Source organism: Schistocerca gregaria, chromosome 8 (genome assembly GCF_023897955.1).
Source record: "Schistocerca gregaria isolate iqSchGreg1 chromosome 8, iqSchGreg1.2, whole genome shotgun sequence".
Classification (NCBI taxonomy): Eukaryota; Metazoa; Arthropoda; class Insecta; order Orthoptera; family Acrididae; genus Schistocerca; species Schistocerca gregaria.
Window position 1 is genome coordinate 267673821 of NC_064927.1, and position 22394 is coordinate 267696214.

Genomic DNA, 22394 nt, shown 5'->3' on the forward strand with positions numbered 1-22394 from the left:
CAGGCGTCAGGTAGCGCTCGCGTGTCATGTTCTTGCGTATTTGGAGTCCTTACCTCGCTTTTTGCAGCATACTCGAAAACAATCGCATTGCGGAAGTACGTGTAACCCTTGCCCGTCTAAATGGCACTCTCCGGAATTCCAACAAAAGACTCCCTTTCTTACACGTAGAGTGCTACGTGTTCTGTAATGAGCTGTGGGTAATGCTAACCCAAAATCTGCAGATTTTTTCCGCAGGCCAATGTACAGTCCAAGGCGATGGAATTTTCTAATCTACATCTACATCCATACTTCGCAAGCCACCTGACGGTGTGTGGCAGAGGGTACCTTGAGTACCTCTATCGGTTCTCCCTTCTATTCCAGTCTGGTATTGTTCGTGGAAAGAAAGATTGTCGGTATGCCTATGTGTGGGCTCTAATCTCTCTGATTTTATCCTCATGGTCTCTTCGCGAGATATACGTAGGAAGGAGCAATATACTGCTTGACTCCTCGGTGAAGGTTTGTTCTCGAAACTTCAACAAAAACCCGTACCGAGCTACTGAGCATCTCTCTTGCAGAGTCTTCCACTGGGGTTTATCTATCATCTCTGTAACGCTTTCGCGATTAATAAATGATCCTGTAACGAAGCGCGCTGCTCTTCGTTGGATCTTCTCTATCTCTTCTATCAACCCTATCTCTTCTATCAATCCTGTCTGGTACGGATCCCACACCGGTGAACAGTATTCAAGCAGTGAGCGAACAAGTGTACTGTAACCTACTTCCTTTGCTTTCGGATTGCATTTCCTTAGGATTCTTCGAATGAATTTCATTCCGGCATCTGCTTTACCGACCATCAACTTTGTATGATTATTCCATTTTAAATCACTCCTAATGCCTACTCCCAGGTAATTTACGGAATTAACTGCTTCCAGTTGCTGACCTGCTATATTGTAGCTAAATGATAAATGATCTTTCTTTCTATGTATTCGCAGCACATTACACTTGTCTACATTGAGATTCAATTGCCATTCCCTCCACCATGCGTCAATTCGTTGCAGATCCTCTTGCATTTCGGTACAATTTTCCATTGTTACAACCTCTCGATATACTACAGCATCATCCGCAAAAGCCTCAGTGAACTTCAGATGTTATTCGCAAGGTGATTTATGTATATTGTGAATAGCAACGGTCCTACGACACTCCCCTGCGGCACACCTGAAAGCACTCTTACTTCAGAAGACTTCTCTCCATTGAGAATGACATGCTGCGTTCTGTTATCTAGGAATTCTTCAATTCAATCACACAATTGGCCTTACAGTCCATATGCTCTTACTTTGTTCATTAAACGACTGTGGGGAACTGTATCGAATGCCTTGCGGAAGTCAAGAAACACGGCATCTACCTGTGAACCCGTGTCTAAGGCCATCTGAGTCTCGTGGACGAATAGCGCGAGCTGGGTTTCACACGGAGCACAAACAAGGCTATCTCTGTTATATTTTCATGGTCTGTACGCGAGATATGCACTGACTATTATTTCGGCGTCCCAGATCACACCTACATATTGTTTGTTTAAAATTCTCATTCCCACAATTACTAGCTACTGCATACGTATGTGTGATTTCAGTTTAGTGACGCTACAAATTATAACAAACCCACATGTAATTGCTCAATAATATGGCATACGAGATAAATTGTTTCACCGAAACATACAATCGTCAGAGATAACAGTTCCGGTGCAGTACTGATTTTCGCTTGTTGTCAGTACATTTATACAAGTCATTACGGTGACCTGGGAAATTTCTGTAATTTATTTTAATGGGTCTTGTTGTTGTTATTCCGTCTGCGGGTTAAGTGTCACTGGTGTATATTTATGGTTTAATGTTTAGGTATGAAGCTCAGAACTGCCATAAACTGTTCTCGCATAGTTTTTAGTCCGAAGACGCACAGAGCGATCTAACGTTGACAAATTGTACGCTTCCTTCCTTGCTCCCTCCCTCCACTGTTCGACACAAATAATGCTGACGAAAATTGCTATTCAGGATTCCAGATGCATAGTCCGCCAATACATGTCATTTTGAAGTCGTTTTGATAACAGTAAGAGTTCAGCGAAAAATAATTCCGCTCTCCATTGCAGCTGCTTGGGCAACTTCCAGATATTTCATATTTACTGTACTGATTAATGGATCCCTAAACGAGGTATTGTATAATAACCACTACAAAAAACTTTAAGTGTTTACGCTGAAAACCGGTGTTATTCGTTTGTGGAGTGATCTGTATAACTTGCCTACGCTCGCCTAAGAGTGAAAATTAATGATACAGTGTAGGCTTTCATGGCCGGTACTGACTTCACTGAAAACTTCCGGGGTAGATAACGCCGTCGTCGACGCATTAAGCTTTTCTCTAACGTTTCATCTCTGACTGCGGGAGACATCTTCAGAGGTAAAACGGCGAACTGCAACCAGAACTCGAGGGAGCGCCGAACCTATGGGCAACGTAGAGAGCACCACAGTCCATCACATGCGTCGGCCAAGAGATTATCTCCGGTACTGCCAACATTTTCAATCGAAAACAGTTAATCGTCGTTCTTGTGGTACAACGCTGACATCGCCCTATGGAGAGAATCAGGATCAAGGAGAAACAACGGCCACACAAGGGAAGGTTTTCTTTCCGTCCATTAGTAAGATTACAAACAGTATTGGGAAAGTGCTGAGCAAGTATCTTGTGGGAACTGTCGTCAAATCCGCCAGTAAGATAAAAGAACGTTTAAGATCGGCAAAATATATGAGACTTTCTTTCGCTTCACCGGGTGTATATAAAATTCCTTGTAGTTATGGACTGGTTTATATTGGTATCGCGAAAAGAAGTGTTAACACGTTGGAGCATAAGAGGAATTGCCGTCATATGAATAAATCGGCCATAGCAGTACATGTTTACCCAAGAGTGATGTTGAAATGAAATTCACTAAGACGAGTGTCATATCGAAAGCAAAGCATTATCATGCGCGCATGTATAGAGAGATTATTGAGGTTTATAAAGACCGCAACAATTTTAACAGGAAACGAAAGGTGTTAAGTTAGATAAAATTTGGATGTCAACGTTGCACCGTAAGAATGACGATCGATTATTTTGAATTGAGATTGTTGGTGTTACCAGAGATAATCTCGGAGCCGACGTCATGTGATGGACTGTAGTGTCCTTTGTACTGCCTGTATATTCCACGCGCTCTCGAATTCTGGCTGCATTTCGCTGTTTTACCTGTGAAGACGTCTCCGCAGTCGGAGATGAAACGTTAGGGGAAAGTGCTATGCACCGCGCATCGACAATGCCTTATCAGCCCGGAAATTTTAAGTGACATGGAAGTTAAGTTCACTATGTGCATTTTATTCAGATTTTTAGCTCTTACTAAAAATCTGCAAGAACAAGCATTCCATTGTTTTCTCGCTGCAGTCTAATGACGACATAGTTTTAATAGTTATAGTGCACCTTCAGATCGGCGGATCTTGTTTGGACGTAAATACGTTAAATGTAGTTGGACATTTATGAACAAAAAGTAATATTCATCAGTTTTCAACTTCTCTTCCAACTTAAATTTTATTATATCTCGACCCTCTTTTATTATATTCTAATCTCAGGCCACTGCACCGACTTCTTCATAGTACCCGCTATGAGCTTTAATATGCAACAGCCTCCAATGGATTCTATATTACGACTGGACTACTTTAAAAAACGCGTGTTCGCCAAAGAAGGCGTTAAAGCGAAGCTCACCTATATGATTCACAGTTTCTTCAATACAACAGATTTACAGAAGAACATTCTGAACTGCAAAATAATTCCAAACGTTCCACTTAAATATTTGCTCACGGAAAAATTGCAGTTTGAATAATCACAAAGTCTTGGATGTGAGAAAAACCATACGCATTTATTAAATATGCAGTACCTCGCGTCTATAAATTTTAAATGATACAACTGATACTCCGCGTCTTTAAAATCACAAACTAAATTGACCTATACTTCTTTACGAAGATGAAAGAGCAAGCCGATACCGCACATCCCGAAACTCTAAAATGAACAGACTGATTGATGCCCTTGGTAACATTATACCTATTGCACAAAACTGAATTTAAATTTCGTTATCTGTATTTAAAACCCCCACACCTTTTGATAAAAAGGGAAGAAAGATAAGAGTTTTAATGTATCGTATGCACCCGTGGTCGAGGGGTAGCGTCTTCGATTCATAATCAAAACGTCAAAGAGGGCGGAGGAGCGGACAGAGGTTCAGGGCATCTCTTGTCGTAGGGGTGGAAACTGCCCCCAAAGGCGGAAGAATCCGCAGTGAGCATGAGGATGCAGAAGGCAATTGAAACCACTGCATCCACAGGACATGTGGCTTGTAATTTAAGAAGTGTTATTTCAGATCATTGGCAAAAGATTATTCGAGAATAGTCCCCCATTCGGATCCCCGGGAGGGGACTGCCATGGGTGAGGTTATCATGAGAAAAAGATTGACTAATCAATGAAAGTGTAACGTTCTACGAGTCGGGGCGTGGAATGTCAGAAGCTTGGTCATGGTAGGGAAACTAGAAAATCTGAAAAGGGAAATGCAAAGGCTCAATCAAGATATAGTAGGGGTCAGTGAAGTGAAGTGGAAAGAAGAGTAGGATTTCTGGTCATATGAATACAGCGTAATATCAACAGCAGCAGAAAATGGTATCACGGGAGTAGGATTCGTTATGAATAGGAAGGTAGGGCAGAGAGTGTGTTACTGTGAACAGTTCAGTGGCTGGGTTGTTCTTATCAGAATGGTTCAGATGGCTCTGAGCACTATGAGACTTACCATCTGAGGTCATCAGTCCCTTAGTACTTAGAACTACTTAAACCTAATTAACCTTAGACATCAGACACATCCATGCCCGAGGCAGGATTCGAACCTGCGACCGTAGCGGGCGCGCGATTCCAGACTGAAGTGCCTATAACAGTTCAGCAACACCGGCCGGCCGTTCTTACCAGAATCGACAGCAAACCAACACCTACAGTGATAGTTCACGTATACATGCCGCCGTCGCAAGCTGAAGATGGAGAAAATGTATGAGGATATTGAAAGGGTAATACAGTATGTAAAGGGGGATGAAAATCTAATAGTCATTGGGGACTGGAATGCAGTTATAGGGGAAGAAGAAAAGGTTACAGGAGAATATGGGCGTGGGACAAGGAATGAGAGAGGAGAAAGACTAATAGAGTTCTGTAAAAAGTTTCAAGTAGTAATAGCGTCAGGTAGTAATAGCGAATATTCTGTTCAAGAATCACAAGAGAAGGAGGTATACTTGGAAAAGGCCGGGTGATATGGGAAGATTTCAGTTAAATTACATCATGTTCAGATAGAGATTCCGAAATCAGATACTGGGTTGTAAGGCGTACCCAGAAGCAGATATAGACTCAGATCATAATATCGTAGTGTTGAAGAGTAGGCTGAAGTTTAAGCCATTATTCAGGAAGAACCAACACGCAAAGGAGTGAGACACGGAAGTACCAAGGAATGACGAGATACGGGTGATGTTCTGTAAGGCAATAACGAATAGCTCAATAGCCAGTACAGTTGAAGAGGAATGGACATCTACAAAAAGGGCCGTTACACAAGTTAGGGAGGAAAAAATAGGTACAAAGAAGGTAATTGCGAAGAAACCAAAGGTAATAGAAGAAATACTGCAATTGATCCATGGAAGGAAGAATTACGAAATGGTTTCGGGAAACTCAGGAATACAGAAACACAAGTCGCTGAGGAATGAAATAAATATGAAGTGCAAGAAAGCTGAGACGAAATGGCTGCAGGAAAAATGTGAAGACATCGAAAAGAAATGGTTGTTGGAAGGACAGGAAAGTCAAAACAACCTTCGGTGACATTAAAAGCACGGTTGATTACATTAAGAGTGCAACGGTAATTCCATTGTTAAATGCAGAGGAGAGAGTGCATAGATGGAAAGAGTACATTGAAAGCCTCTAAAAGGGTGAAAACTTGTCTGATGTGATACAAGAAGAAACACAGGAGCCGATTTAGAAGAAATAAAGGGATCCAGCACAAGAGTCAGCATTTAAGAGAGCGTTAGAGGACTTAAGATCAAATAAGGCGGAAGGAATAGACAATACACCATCAGAATTTCTAACATCATTGCGAGAATTCGCAACAACCGACTATTCACGTTGGTGTGTGGAATGTATGAGTCTGGCGACATACCATCTGACTTCCGGAAAGACGGCAAGCGCTGACAAGTGCGAGAATTATCGCACAATCAGCATAACAGCTCATGCATCCAAGTTGGTTATAAGAATAATACACAGAAGATTGGAAAAGGAAACTGCGGATGCGCTAGATAACGATCAGTTTGGCTTTAGAAAAGGAAAAGGCACGAGAGAGGCAATTCTGACGTTGCGGTTAATAATGGAAGCAAGACTAAAGAGAAATCAAGACACGTTCATAGGATTTGTCGACCTGACGAAAGTGCTCGACATTGTAAAATGGGCAAGATGTTAGAAATTCTGAAAAAAGGTGGGGGTAAGCCATGGTGAGAGATGGGTCCTACGCAATATGTACAACAGTCAAGAGGGAATAATAAGAGTGGACGACCAAGAACGAAGTACTCGGATTAAAAAAGGTGTACGAAAAGAATGTAGCCTTTCGCCCCTACTTTTGAATATTTACATAGATGAAACAATAATGGAAATAAAAGAAAGGTTCAGGAGTGGAATTAAAATTAAAGGTGAAAGGATATCAGTGATACGATTCGCTGATGACATTGCTATCTTGCGTGAAAGTGAAGAATTACATGATCTCCTGAACGGAATGAACAGTCTAATGAATACAGAGTATGGATTGAGAGTAAATCGAAGAGAGTCGAAGGTAATGAGAAGTAATAGAAATGAGAACGGCGAGAAACTTAACATCAGGATTGACGGCCACGAAGCAGATGAAGTTACGGAATTCTGCTACCTAGGCAGTAAAATAACCAATGGCGGACGGAGCAAGGAGGACATCAAAAGCAGGATAGCAATGGCAAAAAGGGCATTCCTGGCCAAGACAATTCTATTAATATCAAATATCAGCCTTAATTTGAGGAAGAAATTTCTGAGAACGTACGTCTGGAATACAGCATTGTATGGTGGTGAAACATGGACTGTGAGAAAACCGGAACAGATGAGAATCGATGCATTTGAGATGTGGTGCTACAGACGAATCTTGAAAATTAGGTGGACTGATAAGATAAAGAATGAGGTGGTTCTGCGCAGAATCGGAGAGCAAAGGAATATGTGGAAAACAGTGATAAGGAGAAGTGACAGGATGATAGGACAACTGTTAAGATATGAGGGAATGACCTGAATGGTACTAGACGGAGCTGTGGAGGGCAAAAAATTGGGAGGAAGACAAAAGGTGGAATACATCCAGGAAATAATGAAGATGTGTGTGGCAAGTGCTACTCTGAGATAACGAGGTTAGCAAAGGAGAGAGATTCGTGGCGGGCCGCATCAAACCAGTCAGAAGACTGATGACAAAAAAAGCAACGAGGTCATTAGAGGTGGAGCACAGACTCTATTTGAGAAAGGATATCTCCCTTCCTCTTTTCAAAATAACGCTCTCTGCATTTTCTCTATGAGTTTTTGGAAAACCACTGGAGGCCTAAATTTGCGTCGCTGGACTGAAATTTAAACTGCCATCCTCTCGAATACAAATCCAGTGTCCATATTTTACCATCTCGTTCGGTCGTCTTGCTACAGTAGTGATTGATTTTCGTATGACTGAACGATGGATACACTTGAGGCACATAGAATGGGACCTGAAAGAACCCTTTTACTTCAGCATATATGTGGTGCACTTACAAGCGTATCGAAGTGTATATACCAGTGAGCCAGAACATCGTGACCACCTGTTTAATAGCGTGTTGGTCCATATGCAGACACAATACAGCAACGATTCTGCTTAGTATGGATTCTACAGGCCCTTGACAGGATTCCAGAAGTATGTAGAACCAGATGTCTACGCACAGGTCAAGCAATTCCCGAGAATTACGGGATGGTGGTTTACGGACACGCAGCTGGCGCCCCATATGTGTTCCAGTGGGTGCAGATCAGGCACGTTTTCTGGCCAAGACGTCGATGTGAGTTCACTATAACGCCCATCAAACCACTGTAGCACGATTCTGACCTTCCAACACGGACAGTTATCCTGCTGGAAGATGTCATCGCCTTAGTGGGAGACTTCAAGCATGGAGCGATGCAGGTGGTCCGCAGTAATGTCCCCGTAGTTCATAGCTGTCGTGATGCCCACGATTACCGCCACAGATCCCATGGAAGCCCAACTCAATGTTAAGGGGTACATAAATCTGCCCTCACTGGCCTGCGTCTTTGTGCATGTTTCGTGCAGCCAATCGCCTGGACTACGGCATGTAAGGAACCAACCACCGACCTGGTGTGACAAGAATTTCGGTCACTATTGATCCACTGTGAAAACACAGCGATGCTGTGACCACTGCAATCATAACTGACGATGTCATTGGGACAACACAGGAACACGGAGAGAGCTCGTGTTATATGGAGCTCCTCCTTGTTCAACAGTGGCCTTTGAACTGTGTGCTCCGGAACACATGTGCTTGCTCCACCATTATACTCTGTAGCCAGATAGAAAGACCAGTAGACTGCAGCTCCTTCTCTAAATCCACGCACGAACGAAAACATGGCTGACATCGAAATAAGTGTCCAAGGAATAGAAAAGCAACTGAAGTCACTCAACAGAGGAAAGTCCACTGGACCTAAAGGTATACCAATTCGATTCTACACAGAGTACGCGAAATAACTTGCCCCCCTTCTAACAGCCGTGTACCGCAAGTCTCTAGAGGAACGGAAGGTTCCAAATGATTGGAAAAGAGCACAGGTAGTTTCAGTTTTTAAGAAGGGTTGTCGAGCAGATGCGCAAAACTATAGCCCTATATCTCTGACGTCGATCTGTTGTAGAATTTTAGAACATGTTATTTGTTCATGAGACCCAGAAAATATTAGATACAGGCTCCCAGGTAGATGCTATTTTCCTTGACTTCTGGAAGCCGTTCGATACAGTTCCGCACTGTCGCATGATAAACAAAGTAAGAGCCTACGGGAGGTCATACCAGCTTTGTGGCTGTATTGAAGAGGTTTTAGCAAACAGAACACCGCATGTTGATCTCAATGGAGAGACGTCTACAGACGTTAAAGTAACCTCTGCCGTGCCACAGGAGAGTGTTATGGGACCACTACTTTTCACAATATATATAAATGACCTAGTAGATAGTGTCGGAAGTTCCATGCGGCTTTTCGCGGATGATGCTGTAGTATACAGAGAAGTTGCAGCATTAGAAAATTTCAGTGAAATGTAGGATGATCTGCAGCGGATAGGCACTTGGTGCTGGGAGTGGCAACTCACCCTTAATATAGACAAATGTAACGTATTGCAAATACATAGAAAGAAGGATTCTTTATTGTATGATTATATGATAGCGGAACAAACACTGGTAGCAGTTACTTCTGTAAAATATCTGGGAGTATGCGTACGGAACGATTTTAAGTGGAATGATCATATAAAATTAATTGTCGGTAAGGCGGGTGCCAAGTTGAGATTCATTGGGCGAGTCCTTAGAAAATGTAGTCCATCAACAAAGGAGGTGGCTTACAAAACACTCGTTCGACCTATACTTGAGTATTGCTCATCAGTGTGGGATCCGTACCAGGTCGGGTTGACGGAGGAGATAGAGAAGATCCAAAGAAGAGCGGCGCGTTTCGTCACAGTGTTATTTGGTAAGCGTGATAGCGTTACGGAGATGTTTAGCAAACTCAAGTGGCAGACTCTGCAAGAGAGGCGCTCTGCAGCGCGGTGTAGCTTGCCGTCCAGATTTCAAGAGGGTGCGTTTCTGGATGAGGTATCTAATTTATTGCTTCCCCCTACTTATACCTCCCGAGATCAGGAGTGTAAAATTAGAGAGATTCGAGCGCACACGGAGGCTTTCAGACAGTCGTTCTTCCCGCGAACCATAAACGACTGGAACAGAAAAGGGAGGTAATGACAGTGGCACGTTAAGTGCCCTCGGCCACTCACCGTTGGGTGGCTTGCGGAGTATAAATGTAGATGTAGATAGCTGCCTGTCGTGGATTACACATTGGGGGATCCCCCGACTTCTAAGTTTTGTGGTGAGACGTGGTCGTACAATACCAAACGGCTCACTCATTATTTCATCGTCCTTCAACCATTTTCCACAGATGCTCACAACAGTAGTATGTCAACAGGCGCCCAGCTTCGCAGTTTCAGAGATCCTCGTTTCCAGCTGCAGCGCCACAGCAGTGTACCCATTGTCAGAACCGCTTACATCAGTGGATTTCCACATTTTCGGTCCGTATCAACGCTATAATTACTACCCATTCGCCTCTCTTCCGCTTACATTCTTTCCTTAATTCGTCACTTGCCCGCAACACCACCCGGAGACATTCAGATTTGCGGCGGGCAGCGGTCGTAATGATTCGGCTCATCGGTGTATGTGGTGCACTTGCGGGCATATCGCAGACACTGCTGCCTGGTCTTACCAGATATCCAGCTATTTAACTGTTCAGTGCCGGCAGCGAACTTGTTACATTGGCGGTTATCTGTCCAGGAACACAGGGCGTGCACACTTGAAATACTGAACAACACAACACTTAACCTGATCTCGTATCTCATGTTTCTTATCAGTATTGACAATCTAATTATTCAGGGATTCTCAGGGCCACTGTGTATCGCACTTGTCAATTCCGTTGGACATATTGGGTCCGGTTATAACCGCTAGCACATAAATGCAGTGTAATTCTAAAGTCATTCGTGTGACATAATTTGTACCCCTAAATCAAGAATTATTACAGTTCCGAGTGGTCTAATGGTCTGTTTTGTATTTGGAGTAGTGTAATGGATTGTTTTGTACTTGCATATTACAACATTCAGTGATGGGTATTTTTTCTCCATGTTATTACTCCCTTCGCCGTTCTAGAATTTTTTCCCACAACCCCTCTAGTGTTGGACAAGCTTTTGACTTGTAGATGAAGTAAGGATTTTAATTCGACGCCCGCATCTCGTGGTCGTGCGGTAGTGTTCTCGCTTCCCACGCCCGGGTTCCCGTGTTCGATTCCCGGCGGGTTCAGGGATTCTCTCTGCCTCGTGATGGCTGGGTGTTGTGTGATGTCCTTAGGTTAGTTAGGTTTAAGTAGTTCTAAGTTGTAGGGGACTGAAGACCATAGCTGTTAAGTCCCATAGTGCTCAAAGACATTTCAATTTGCCTGCACTCACAACAGGAACAGACATACCGAGAAATATAATGTTGTACACTCGTTTTCTGCAAGTAGTTCACGTGACACAGCTTCTGTTTCTAATGGCTAAAATCGAATGGAAATTGCTTTGTAGTTTATTTCCATACTTATCAAGAGAATACCATGCGTCGTTTTCTTACGTGGTTAATTTGCGGTCTTCTGGCTCGTAGACAGTAAACTGGTAACTCAAAAGTTGCCATCCTTTCGTTCTTGAGTACGCTTAATCAGAGATGATACGCAGTAATTTTAGTTACAGTAGATACTCAAGTACAAAAACGTTAAGCGACATTTTAAACCCAAAGCCATGACCGAGGCGGACTCTAACGTTCTCCCTCTGTTTTACGACGCTGCAGCACTACCCAACGTCGTTTTGCGGATCGGTGGTTGAGACACATTTTGGTCGCAATGAGCTGTCCTGATTATCACCTCGCACGCGCCATTACGGCGAGTAAGTTAAACAGCAGTATAATATAGTCTGAGACAAAATAAATAAATAAAAATGCAACGCACCACGAAGGAATTATGCAAACTGGTTACAAATTGATAGTCATACAGGTCTTGAAGAAAACTAAAAATTATTGTACACTTCGACGGGCGATGGATGTATGTACGACGCTGCAGCGCAATTTCGCCGCGCGGCTGTCAAGGATAGTAAGCAGGGGGCTTGTCGATACCAGGGCATAAAGACTTTGCTATTACTCTATCCCTCGCAAACAGGCGCGTGAACAATATACGCAAATGTCAACATCTGAGAAAGGACGTGTAGGACCTCAAATATACCGGTTGGAGTAATCGGCGATTTGCTCGACATTTGAATATAGGGATGATGCCACTATTCTTCGACTTTAGCAGGAATGGGTTAACAGTGGCCGAACACAGTGGCCTGGAGAGACGACGGAACAGAATTACTGAGCATGTCGTTAGAGCGACATGCAGAGCCCCGTATTCATCATTATCGTCGCTCCGAGGAGCAACTATTGCTTTAGTGACCACAAGGACCATTGATGGGCGGCTCACAGAAAGGGAGCAGGGCTCACGGCGCTGCTTGCGCCGACTGCCATTGACCTCTGTACACCAACGAGCCCGTTTGTAGTGGTGTCGAGCAACTGGCTGGAGTAGAAATGTCTTCAGTGATGAGTTCCGCATCGTAGTGAGCTGTGTCTGGAGACCCTCCGGACAGCGGTCGGCCACCAGCCTGACTGTGGCCCGCTAAACGGCCCGAAAGCGACGAATGATGGTCTGAAGTGAAATTTCATTACGTATCAGGACCCCTCAGATTGTCATCTGCGTCACCCATACAGCGTAGTAGTACGTCGACGCCACGTTTAGTTGCCCTTGATGGCAAACCATCCTGGGATTACATTTCAGCAAGACAACGCCCGCCCGCAAACACTACTTTGGTCTCGCGTTTGCCGAACGCTGTGTTGGGCAGCAAGTTGTAGAATTTTGGAACACGTATTATGTTCCAGGATAATGACTTTTCTGGGGACTAGAAATCTATTTTGTAGGAATCAGCATGGGTTTCGAAAAATATGGTCGTGTGAAACCCAGCTATTCGTCCACGAGTCTCACAGGGCCATAGACACGGGTTCCCAGGAAGATGGCGTGGATCTTGACTTCCGCAAGGCATTTGACACAGTTCCCCACAGTCGTTTAATGAACAGTAAGAGCATATGGACTATTAGACCAATTGTGTGATTGGATTGAAGAGTTCCTAGATAACAGAACGCGGCATGTCATTCTCAATGGAGAGAAGTCTTCCGAAGTAAGAGTGATTTCAGGTGTGCCGCAGGGGAGTGTCGTAGGACCGTTGCTATTCACAATATACATAAATGACCTTGCGGATAACATCTGAAGTTCACTGAGGCTATTTGCGGGTGATGCTGTAGTGCATCGAGAGGTTGTAACAATGGAAAATTGTACTGAAATGCAGGAGGGTCTGCAGCGAATTGACGCATGGTGCAGGGAATGGCAATTGAATCTCAATGTAGACAAGTGTAATGTGCTGCGAATACATAGAAAGAAAGATCCCTTATCATTTAGCTACAATATAGCAGGCCAGCAACTGGAAGTAGTTAATTCCATAAATTATCTGGGAGTAGGCATTAGGAGTGGCTTAAAATGGATGACCATATAAAATTAATCGTCGGTAAAGCAGATGCCAGACTGAGATACAGTGGAAGAATCCTAAGGAAATGCAATCCGAAAACAAAGGAAGTAGGCTACAGTACTCGTGTTTGCCCACTGCTTGAATACTGCCCACCGTACCAGATAGGGTTGATAGAAGAGAGAGAGAAGATCCAACGGATAGCAGCGCGCTTCGTTACAGGATCATTTAGGAATTGCGAAAGCGTTACGGAGATGATAAACTCCAGTGGAGGACTCTGCAAGAGAGACGCTCAGTAGCTCGGTACGGGTTTTTGTTAAAGTTTCGAGATCATACCTTCACCGAGGAGTCGAGCAGTATATTGCTCCCTCCTACGTATATCTCGCGAAGAGACCATGAGGATAAAATCAGAGAGATTAGAGCCCACACGGAGGCATACCGACAATCTTTCTTTCCACGAACAATACCAGACTGGAATAGAAGGGAGAACCGATAGAGGTACTCAAAGTACTCTCAGTCACACACCGTCAGTTGGATTGCGGAGTATGATTTAGATGTAGAAGGCCGCCGGATCTCTCCCCAATTGAGAACATTTAGAGCATTGTGGGCGGGGCCTTACAACCAGCTCGGGATTATGGCGATATAACGCGTCAGTTGGATATAATTTAGCACGATGTCACTCAGGAGGACATCCAACAACTCGTCAGTCAATACCTAGCGAAGAACTTCTTGCTTGAGAGCCAGAGGTCGACCAGCTCGTTATTGACTTGCTCAGTTTGTGAAGCTGTTTCTTTTGAATAAATCACGCAGTTTTTCTGAAATTGTAACAATTTGTTTGTATTTACATGTACATCACATGCATCGATTTCCGTCACATTCTTCTTTCGTGGTGCGTTTTTTTTATTATTATTTTAGAATGTACTGTACCCGATCTAAGGATATATACGACCTGCAAAGGAGGGAGAATGGTGAGGAGGGTAAATAGAAATTTTCTAGGTGATAACAACAGAGAAAGGTTCTAAAATGCTTTAGTCATTAATCTCTTGTTTCGTAAAAATTATTTTATCACTATTTTGATAAGACTGCTATTTGTTAGCGACCAGCAATTACCTGAACTGTCCAACTACGGCCATTATGGGCTAATATGATGCAGCAGAAACAACAGCTTGTAAAATGAATGTATTCGTAACGTTATTTAAAAACGGCAGGCAATCAGTAAAGATAACACTTTTCTCCAATCGTCCGATTCCTTGGTGCGGAGCGTCCAGTAATTCGACCTAGTTACTGACTGTCTTTTCCCGCAATATCCCACGAGTCATTAGCTCTCTCACTGATCGATCCAAAATAACACATTAGGTATTTATATTCGGACGGACATTTCTTGTGGATTTGTTTCGAAAAATAAATAAGCTTAAACTCCACTTGCAAGGAAATGTTGCAAATGTCTTGATGCAAAATAAGGTTACTTCTGAAACAGCGCTAAACTTTCAGTGTTTTGTAACTGCCAATGATGATCGGAGCGAACAATTAAAAATACTCATTTACGGATGAAAAGTGCGTGTATTTGTTATAAGTAATTATTCCCGTTAGCGTCTTTTTTCCTGGTTTAGAAAGCTAGCCCGCTTGGGGTCGCAGCAAATTTTAATCATGCATTTTTTTTCCTGTATAAACTTCCTTTTGCATACTGAAACAAGACCATTGCGAACCGATTATAAGTTAACCCTTTTACTGAAACAACCACCGTCAATAACTATGTCTAGTAATATTGCGGGACTTTCTGTGAAAGTACATTAAAGCTCAGTTTATTTTTTTTATAAATGATGGTATTTGCCAAGTATTTTCCGTTCTTTAACACTTTCGGCTATATTTGTTGCTACTCCCAATGCCCACAGATACTCTTGCAGTATTACTATTTTTCAGGTAGGTAGTTGTAAACTTTATACGCAGTTTGTTTTCCGTCCGGTGTCGCTGAGAACTGAACAGCTCAGGCAGCTGCTCCTGGAAAGTGGCCAATAACACTAGCTTATCTCGATTTCCAAGCGATTTCTTTTCTCCTGGCAGTATACACATCTTAATACAAAGATAAAAATTTCATTACCTACAAAGATACCTTAACAAGAAGGCAGCGGTTGTTTTTGCATGCCTATAGTTAATATCAGAGTGGACACTGAAAATCTGATTGACAGGAATATCATTTCAAGTTGTCTGATAATTAAGATATGAAGACTGTCCTTTTATGTTTCTGGCACAATTTAGATTGTGTACTTGCAAATAAATTATCTACAGGGATAACCCAGTGAGTGCATCGACTGAGTAGAACTAATTTACTTGATGCACAAGACAGCATGTCATATCAGAGAAGTCGATTTCTCGAATGAAGAAGCTGTGAAGCTGTTACAGCATAGATCAGAAATCACAGCCGATATCGAGCAAGTCTTCAAATATAAATTAATGTCGACGGACGGTACTCCACAGGTATAACGTAATTGATGCAAGCGTATTGGAAAACGCCCCGGCTGCCGTTGTGTGAACTTCTCTTCCGATCATCAGCATCATCATGGCACCTAATATAATCTTAGCGTATGTAAGGTCACCGGACAAGATGTGTCTCCCCACCGCCACTCCCGCCGTTAAAAGAACGCACTGGTCGCTTTGGAGCGGTGTAGATCGTGTAGAACTAATTACGAAGCGGTCATGTGCTCTACCACTGCTGAAGTAAGGCGGATGTGTGAACGTGACATTCAATTGTATAGGATCAGCACACCAAGTTGGGGTGATGTAGAGAAGTGGCAGAATGGCAGAAAAGTGCTATCGTGGTTGAATGCTTCCATCACCACACCATGAATGAGTTTGCCCGATTTGTTTGTGAGAGACCGTCGAAAGGTTGTTGTCCCTGAAGGGAAAAAATGTAGAATGCAGTCAGGGGTTTGCCACCACCTTCATTCTACGTAGTACCCCCAACCCCCACCCCAGACCTCTTCAACTTAGGAAACGGATGGTAATGGCAGGAGGAGAGAGGGGGCGGGGCATATCAGATAAATGAAGACGGTAGTCCGACAATTGGAAACGCAGGAACTTAAGTTTGGCGGTTCTACTGTACTGCAGCATGGGGGGACCACTTCGGTCAGCTTTCCATGACGTTCCTTCTTAACTGATTGTACTGCTGGACGGAAGGATGTAGGCCACCACCACAATATCGTCATTTTTCCGAGATAACGGACGCCAGTACTATTTTCACGGATTCGAAACTTCTCGGTCGCGGAAATTCCGAACTGCGAATGCTTGAAGACACACGTCAATTATCCCGCAAAAGCCCATGTACAAAGTTTTAAGAACAAGTATAAGTGAGGAATCTAGCAATATTCACAATCCCCTAGGTTTCGGTAACGTAGGGGCGTTTAAGTAATCGTTCTTCCTGCGCTCGATATTCCAATGGGACGGGAAGAAGCCTCAATAAGTGGCACTTTTTCAAAACTTTCCAACAAAACCAAGTCGTCGATTCGTCTTCCTTATTAATTTTACGTGACGGTCCCATTTCATATCGCTCTTAGTATTACTCCAAAATACTTGAATGATATAATGTTCTCAAGATATCCAACACTAATGTCGTGACTGATAGTGTCTGGTTCTTTCGCTTTGCTATAGACAGTATCTTACATATCTCCAAATTGTCGAAATATCTCTGCAATTTCGTGCGATTGCCCGCCGACGATACTTACTTGTACACATCAGCATTATCAGCGAACACTTTCCCACGGAGATGAAAGTCGTGGGGTAGTTTTATGCACGTTAACAGATGGCGGCGGTATCTCATACACAAGGTATAAAAGGACATTGCATTGGCAGAGCTGTTTTTTTGTACTCAGGTGATAGTTTCCGACGTGATTATGGCCGCCTGAAGGGAACTGACACACTTTGAACGCTGAATGGTGGTTCGAGCTAGACGCATGTGACATTCCATTTCTGAAAATCGTAAGGGAATTCAATAGTACGAGATCTCTAGTGCTAAGAGTGTGCCGAGAATACCCAGTTTCAGGCATAACCTCTCAGCACGGACAGCACTGTGGCCGACGGCCTTCACTGCAACGACCGTCAGTAGCGGCGTTCGAGAAGAGTTTTCAGTCCTAACAGTCAAACAACACTGCTTGAAATGACCGCACAAATTAATGTGGGACGTACCACGAACGTATACCTTAGGACAGTGCGGCGAAATTTGATGTTAATGGGCTACGGCAGACGACGACCGACGCGAGTTCCTTTGCTAACAGCACGACATTGCCTGCAGCGCATCTTCTGGGCTCTTGGCCATATCGGTTGGACAGTAGACAATGGAGAACTCGGGCCCGGTCGGACGAATCACGATTTCTATTGGTAAGACTTGATGGTAGGCATCAAGTTTGGTACTGCCCCCACGAAGCCATGGACCCAAGTTGTCAATAAGACTGTGCAAACTAGTGGTAGCTCCACAACGGTGTGGGCTGTGTTTACATGTAATGGACTGGGTCATGTAGTCTAGCTGGAGTGGAAATCGTTACGTGCGGCTACGTGGAGATGAATTACACGATTCATGGACTTCTTGTTCCCAAACAATGGTTTCGTGTCACCGGCCACAATTGTTCGCTATAGTTTGAAGAACATTTTGGACAGTTCGAGCGTATGGTCGGGGCACTCAGACCTCCCAACGTGAATTCCATCGAACATTAATGGGACATAAACGGTAGGTCAGTTCATGCACAAAATCCTGCACCGGCAACACTTTCGCAATTGTGGACGACTGTAGAGGGAAGGCGGCTCGCCACAGTATTTCTGCAGGGGACTTCCAACGACTTGTTGAAGTCCGTGTTACGTCGAGTTGTTGCATTACGTCGGGAAAACAAGTTTCGATACGATATAAGGACGTATTCCACGCCGGCCGAAGTGGCCGTGCGGTTGTAGCCGCTGCAGTCTGCACGGTCGCAGGTTCGGATCCTGCCTCGGGCATGGATGTGTGTGATATCCTTAGGTTGGTTAGGTTTAACTAGTTCTAAGTTCTAGGGGACTAATGACCTCACAAGTTGAGTCCCATAGTGCTCAGAGCCATTTTTGAGGTATCCCATGACTTCCGTTACCTCTGTGTATAGTGTTGCTGATCGCCTTATCTGGTACTATGTCAGACGCCTTTCGAAACCCTACCTTCCAGCTCTCTTTATTGGTTGAAAGATGACGTGTATGAAGAAAACAGGGTGGGTCTCGCACGAGCGAATTTTCTTTGAATCCGTGCCGATTGCGGAGAGAAGCTTGTTTTCCTCCAGGAACGTCGTAATGTGTCCCTTTGCAATATGCTGTAGGACCCTACAACATGTGAACGTCAGAGATAAGTATATTGGCCTGAAATTAGGTGCAGCCTGTCTGTCAAATTGTTTGTAAACAGAAGCAGTGTGCGATGTTTTTCAATCACGGGGGACGCTTCGCTGTGCAGACGATTCTCGATAAAATATGAGTTAGGAAAGGCGCTAATGCCGCGGCGTATTGAATGTGAAAGCTCACTGGAATTCTGTCAGGGCACACTACCGTCTTCACTTTTAGTATTCTTAATCATTTCTCAGTACCTGATGTGCTAATCTCGATGTATCTCATTTCTGATTATTATCGACTGTCAAACATTTTGAGTGAACACGTTATTGTAGGAGTAGGGAATTTAATATTTTAGCATTCTGTCTGCTGTGTACAGTTGCAACTCTAAGTGAATCTACGAGAGACTGAGTGGACACTTCGAATGCATTGGTTGACTTCACTTACGACCAGAATGTGTGTGTGAATTCCTAAGGCTGAGGTCATCGGTCCCTAGACCTGCACACTACTTAAACTAAGTTATGCTAAGAACAACACACACACACACACACACACACACACACACACACACACACACACACACCCATGCCCGAGGGAGGACTCGAACCTTCGGTGGGAACGGCCGCGCAATTCATGACATGGCTCCTCAAACCGCGCGTCCTCTCCGCGCGGCAATTACGACCAGAACTCAACAGAAGTTTTTACAAACATTTAGCGAGGGTCTGACTGTGAAAACTGTTGTAGGCTCCATGCATGGCAATTTTACGGATGCACGAATTGCTGTTAACTATCTATTATTAGTTTTCTTACAGTCTGTTTTCGCAACATTGTACGAATGGTACCATTAAACTGGGGTATGGATTTTACGTGTTTCATTACTTCGCTTGGAGTGTACCTATTCATTCCGACGTTTTTACGCCTTACATCATAATTGTTCCGTATTTTCCACATATGAAATAAATGTTCTGTTTTCGCCCTTTAAATACAAGCTGATAACGGCTCTCAGTTTTTTCGAACAGAAATACTGCTCCCTTCTTGGTTGAAGACTTCTCTACCTTTGGTGCCCATGTTCTTGGACTAGAGTAATGGTCGCTCAATCGTCCATCGGACTGCGTTTTCGTGGGGCTCTCAAAACCAAATGCCATTTCCTAATACGTCTTCTGACTGGCCATCAATTCCGGAAATGCGGTTCTAGCTGCCGGATTTCCTCTTCGTCAATCGATTTTCGCTCACGTATCCGCCAGGGTAACCGAGAGCACTAACGCGCAGATTCCTGGACTCGAGTAGGCGGAGTGAATCCGCCCAGCGGATTAACGACGAGGGCCGACGTGCCAGCCAGCCTCGATGTGGTTTTTAGACGGTTTTCCACATCCCGCTAGGTGAATACGGGACTGGTCCCCTTGTTCCGCCTCAGTTACACGGCTCGCACACATCTGAACACTTTCGCACTATTCCATGGATTACACTCGACGCAGACAGTTGGGGGTACACTAATTCCGTCGGGGTGGCGGCAGGAATGGCATCTGACCGCTCCTTAACCATTAACATGCCAAATCCGATTAAGATGGCTGACCCTGCGTAATACGGGAGAAGGCTCAAGCGATAGATAGAAATCGATTTTCGCTCACATGTAAACGCAAAACCGTTTTATGAAACCTGCTTAGGTTGTCAAGATATGTCTCCTTTCCTTAGGTTGTCAAGATAGTCTCCTTTTCAAAAATGCTCGCCCCCACTTGTGGAGTGGAGGAGATGTATAAATGCAACAATGAGCACGAAGTTCTCTCTCACCGATATTTAATTGTAGAGAAACAGTGTTTGTGGTAGCTAAATGAGAAACTGGAACAGCTGATCTCGAAAGGACATTTCTATAAAACAAATAACGCAGTCGAAGAATATCCGTGCGCGTTAGAACGCTGCTTCCGGTATTCAAAGAAGCGAACTGGCCGCGGATCGAATCCGCCAGGCGGCATAACGAGGAGGTCCAATACGGCGCCCAGCCTGGGTATGGTTTTTGGAGCGGCTTTTCACATCAGATTCGTAACACGCTGGTACTCATGTCTCATTTTAGTTATACGATTCGCAAGAAATTTCGAAAACGTTGACATTCGATCACAATAGAAGCAGATCGAATACACACTGTCATTATGGGGGGGGGGGGGGGGGGCTACAGGAAAGGCAACCGGCCCTTTGAAGACACAGTATAAGGATAAGAAAAATAGGGAAAGACAAGGTTCCTCTTCCAGAAGTTGTCTCTCACGAAAACGTAGAAAAATTGATGGTACCATAGAAAAGATGGGGACGATCTGCGACTACGTGGCGTAGATTTTTTCTTTCGCTGTGATGGACGTTCATTGGGCGACGACCGCTACAGTCGCAGGTTGGAACCCTGCCTCGGGCCTGGATGTATGTGATGTCCTTAGGTTTGTTCTAAGTTCTAGGGGACTGATGACCACAGAAGTCCCATAGTGCTCAGAGCCATTTGAACCATTTGGCGACGTGCTGAGGATAGGGTGCGTGGGTGTGTTGCAGTGCGGCGGCAACGACAGCTGTTGCGACAAGCAGAGCGCGGCGATGCGTCGACCGGCGACGCTGTGCGGCTGCGACGCGCCGGGCGAGGAGTGCTGCTACGCGACGGAGGCGCCGTGCGGCGGCGCGGGCTCCGGCGGCGGCGCGGCCGCGGCCGCGACCGCGGGGGGCCGGCTGTCGCGCGTCAAGAGGCTGCTGGCCGGCACGGGCACGCTGCTGCTGGGCCGGCGCGCAGAGCCCGCGCCGCGCGTCTTCGGCGTGCCGCTCGACCAGATGGTGCTGGAGCCGGCTGCGGGCGCGCCCGCCGTGCTCGCCAGGCTCGTCTCCTACATTGAAAACCACGGTCAGTCTCTGCCGACAGGGACACATTCAGCAACCCCTTCCGGTTTTGTTATTACTACTGCTCATTTTCCGCTGCTTCGCCTGTATGTGCGTTTGACAAATATATCTTGCACACATCTCCTACCCAGCCTCCACATTTTCACCGAGCGGGGTGGCGCAGTGGCTAGCACACAGGACTCGCATTTGGGAGGACGACGGCTCAATCCCGCGTCCGGCCATCCTTATTTAGGGTTTCTGTGATTTCTCTAAATAACTCCAGGTAAATGCCTCCACATTTTCCTCCTCCACCTTCTCTCTCTCTCTCTCTCCCTCTCTCCCTCCCTCTCTCTCTCTCTCTCTCTCTCTCTCTCTCTCTCTCTCTCTCTCTCTCCCTCTCTCTCTCTCTCCCCCTCTCTCTCTCTCCCTCTCTCTCTCTCTCCCCCTCTCTCTCCCTCCCTCCCTCCCTCCCCCTCTCTCTCCCCCTCTCCCTCCCTCCCCCTCTCCCTCCCTCTCCCTTCTTCCCTCCCTCTCCCTCTCCCCCTCTCCTCCCCTCGACCCTACTTTCCATCTCCTCTTTCCCCCATCTATCTGTCCATCCCCTTCTCATGTTTCTCCCCATCTCCACCTAGCCCATCCTACCTCTCTGCCCATTGTCTACTCACACTCCTCTCTGCCAATCTTCTCCTCGCCCCCTCTCAGCCCATCCTTCGGTTCCCACCCCTGATGATTTCCTCCTCCCACTCCGAGCTCATCTCCTCCTCTCACCCCATCCTCTCCTACCTCCTCT

At 44.9% G+C, this 22394-nt stretch overlaps 1 protein-coding gene and 1 long non-coding RNA gene across 2 annotated transcripts in view; both read left to right on the forward strand.

The window, feature by feature from the left end:
• The window catches only part of LOC126285355 (uncharacterized), a 486767-nt gene extending 465333 nt beyond the window's left edge, over window positions 1-21434 (forward strand). The window contains exon 5 of the long non-coding RNA XR_007551627.1: window positions 21290-21434. This is a non-coding gene — a long non-coding RNA (uncharacterized LOC126285355). The remainder of the gene's footprint in view (window positions 1-21289) is intronic.
• Window positions 21435-21452: 18 nt separating this feature from the next.
• Window positions 21453-22394, forward strand: part of LOC126285356 (protein FAM13A) — a 128961-nt gene continuing 128019 nt past the window's right edge. Inside the window, exon 1 of the mRNA XM_049984675.1 lies at window positions 21453-21629. Within this exon, the coding sequence (XP_049840632.1) occupies window positions 21560-21629 (70 nt within the window). The 5' untranslated portion in view covers window positions 21453-21559. The remainder of the gene's footprint in view (window positions 21630-22394) is intronic.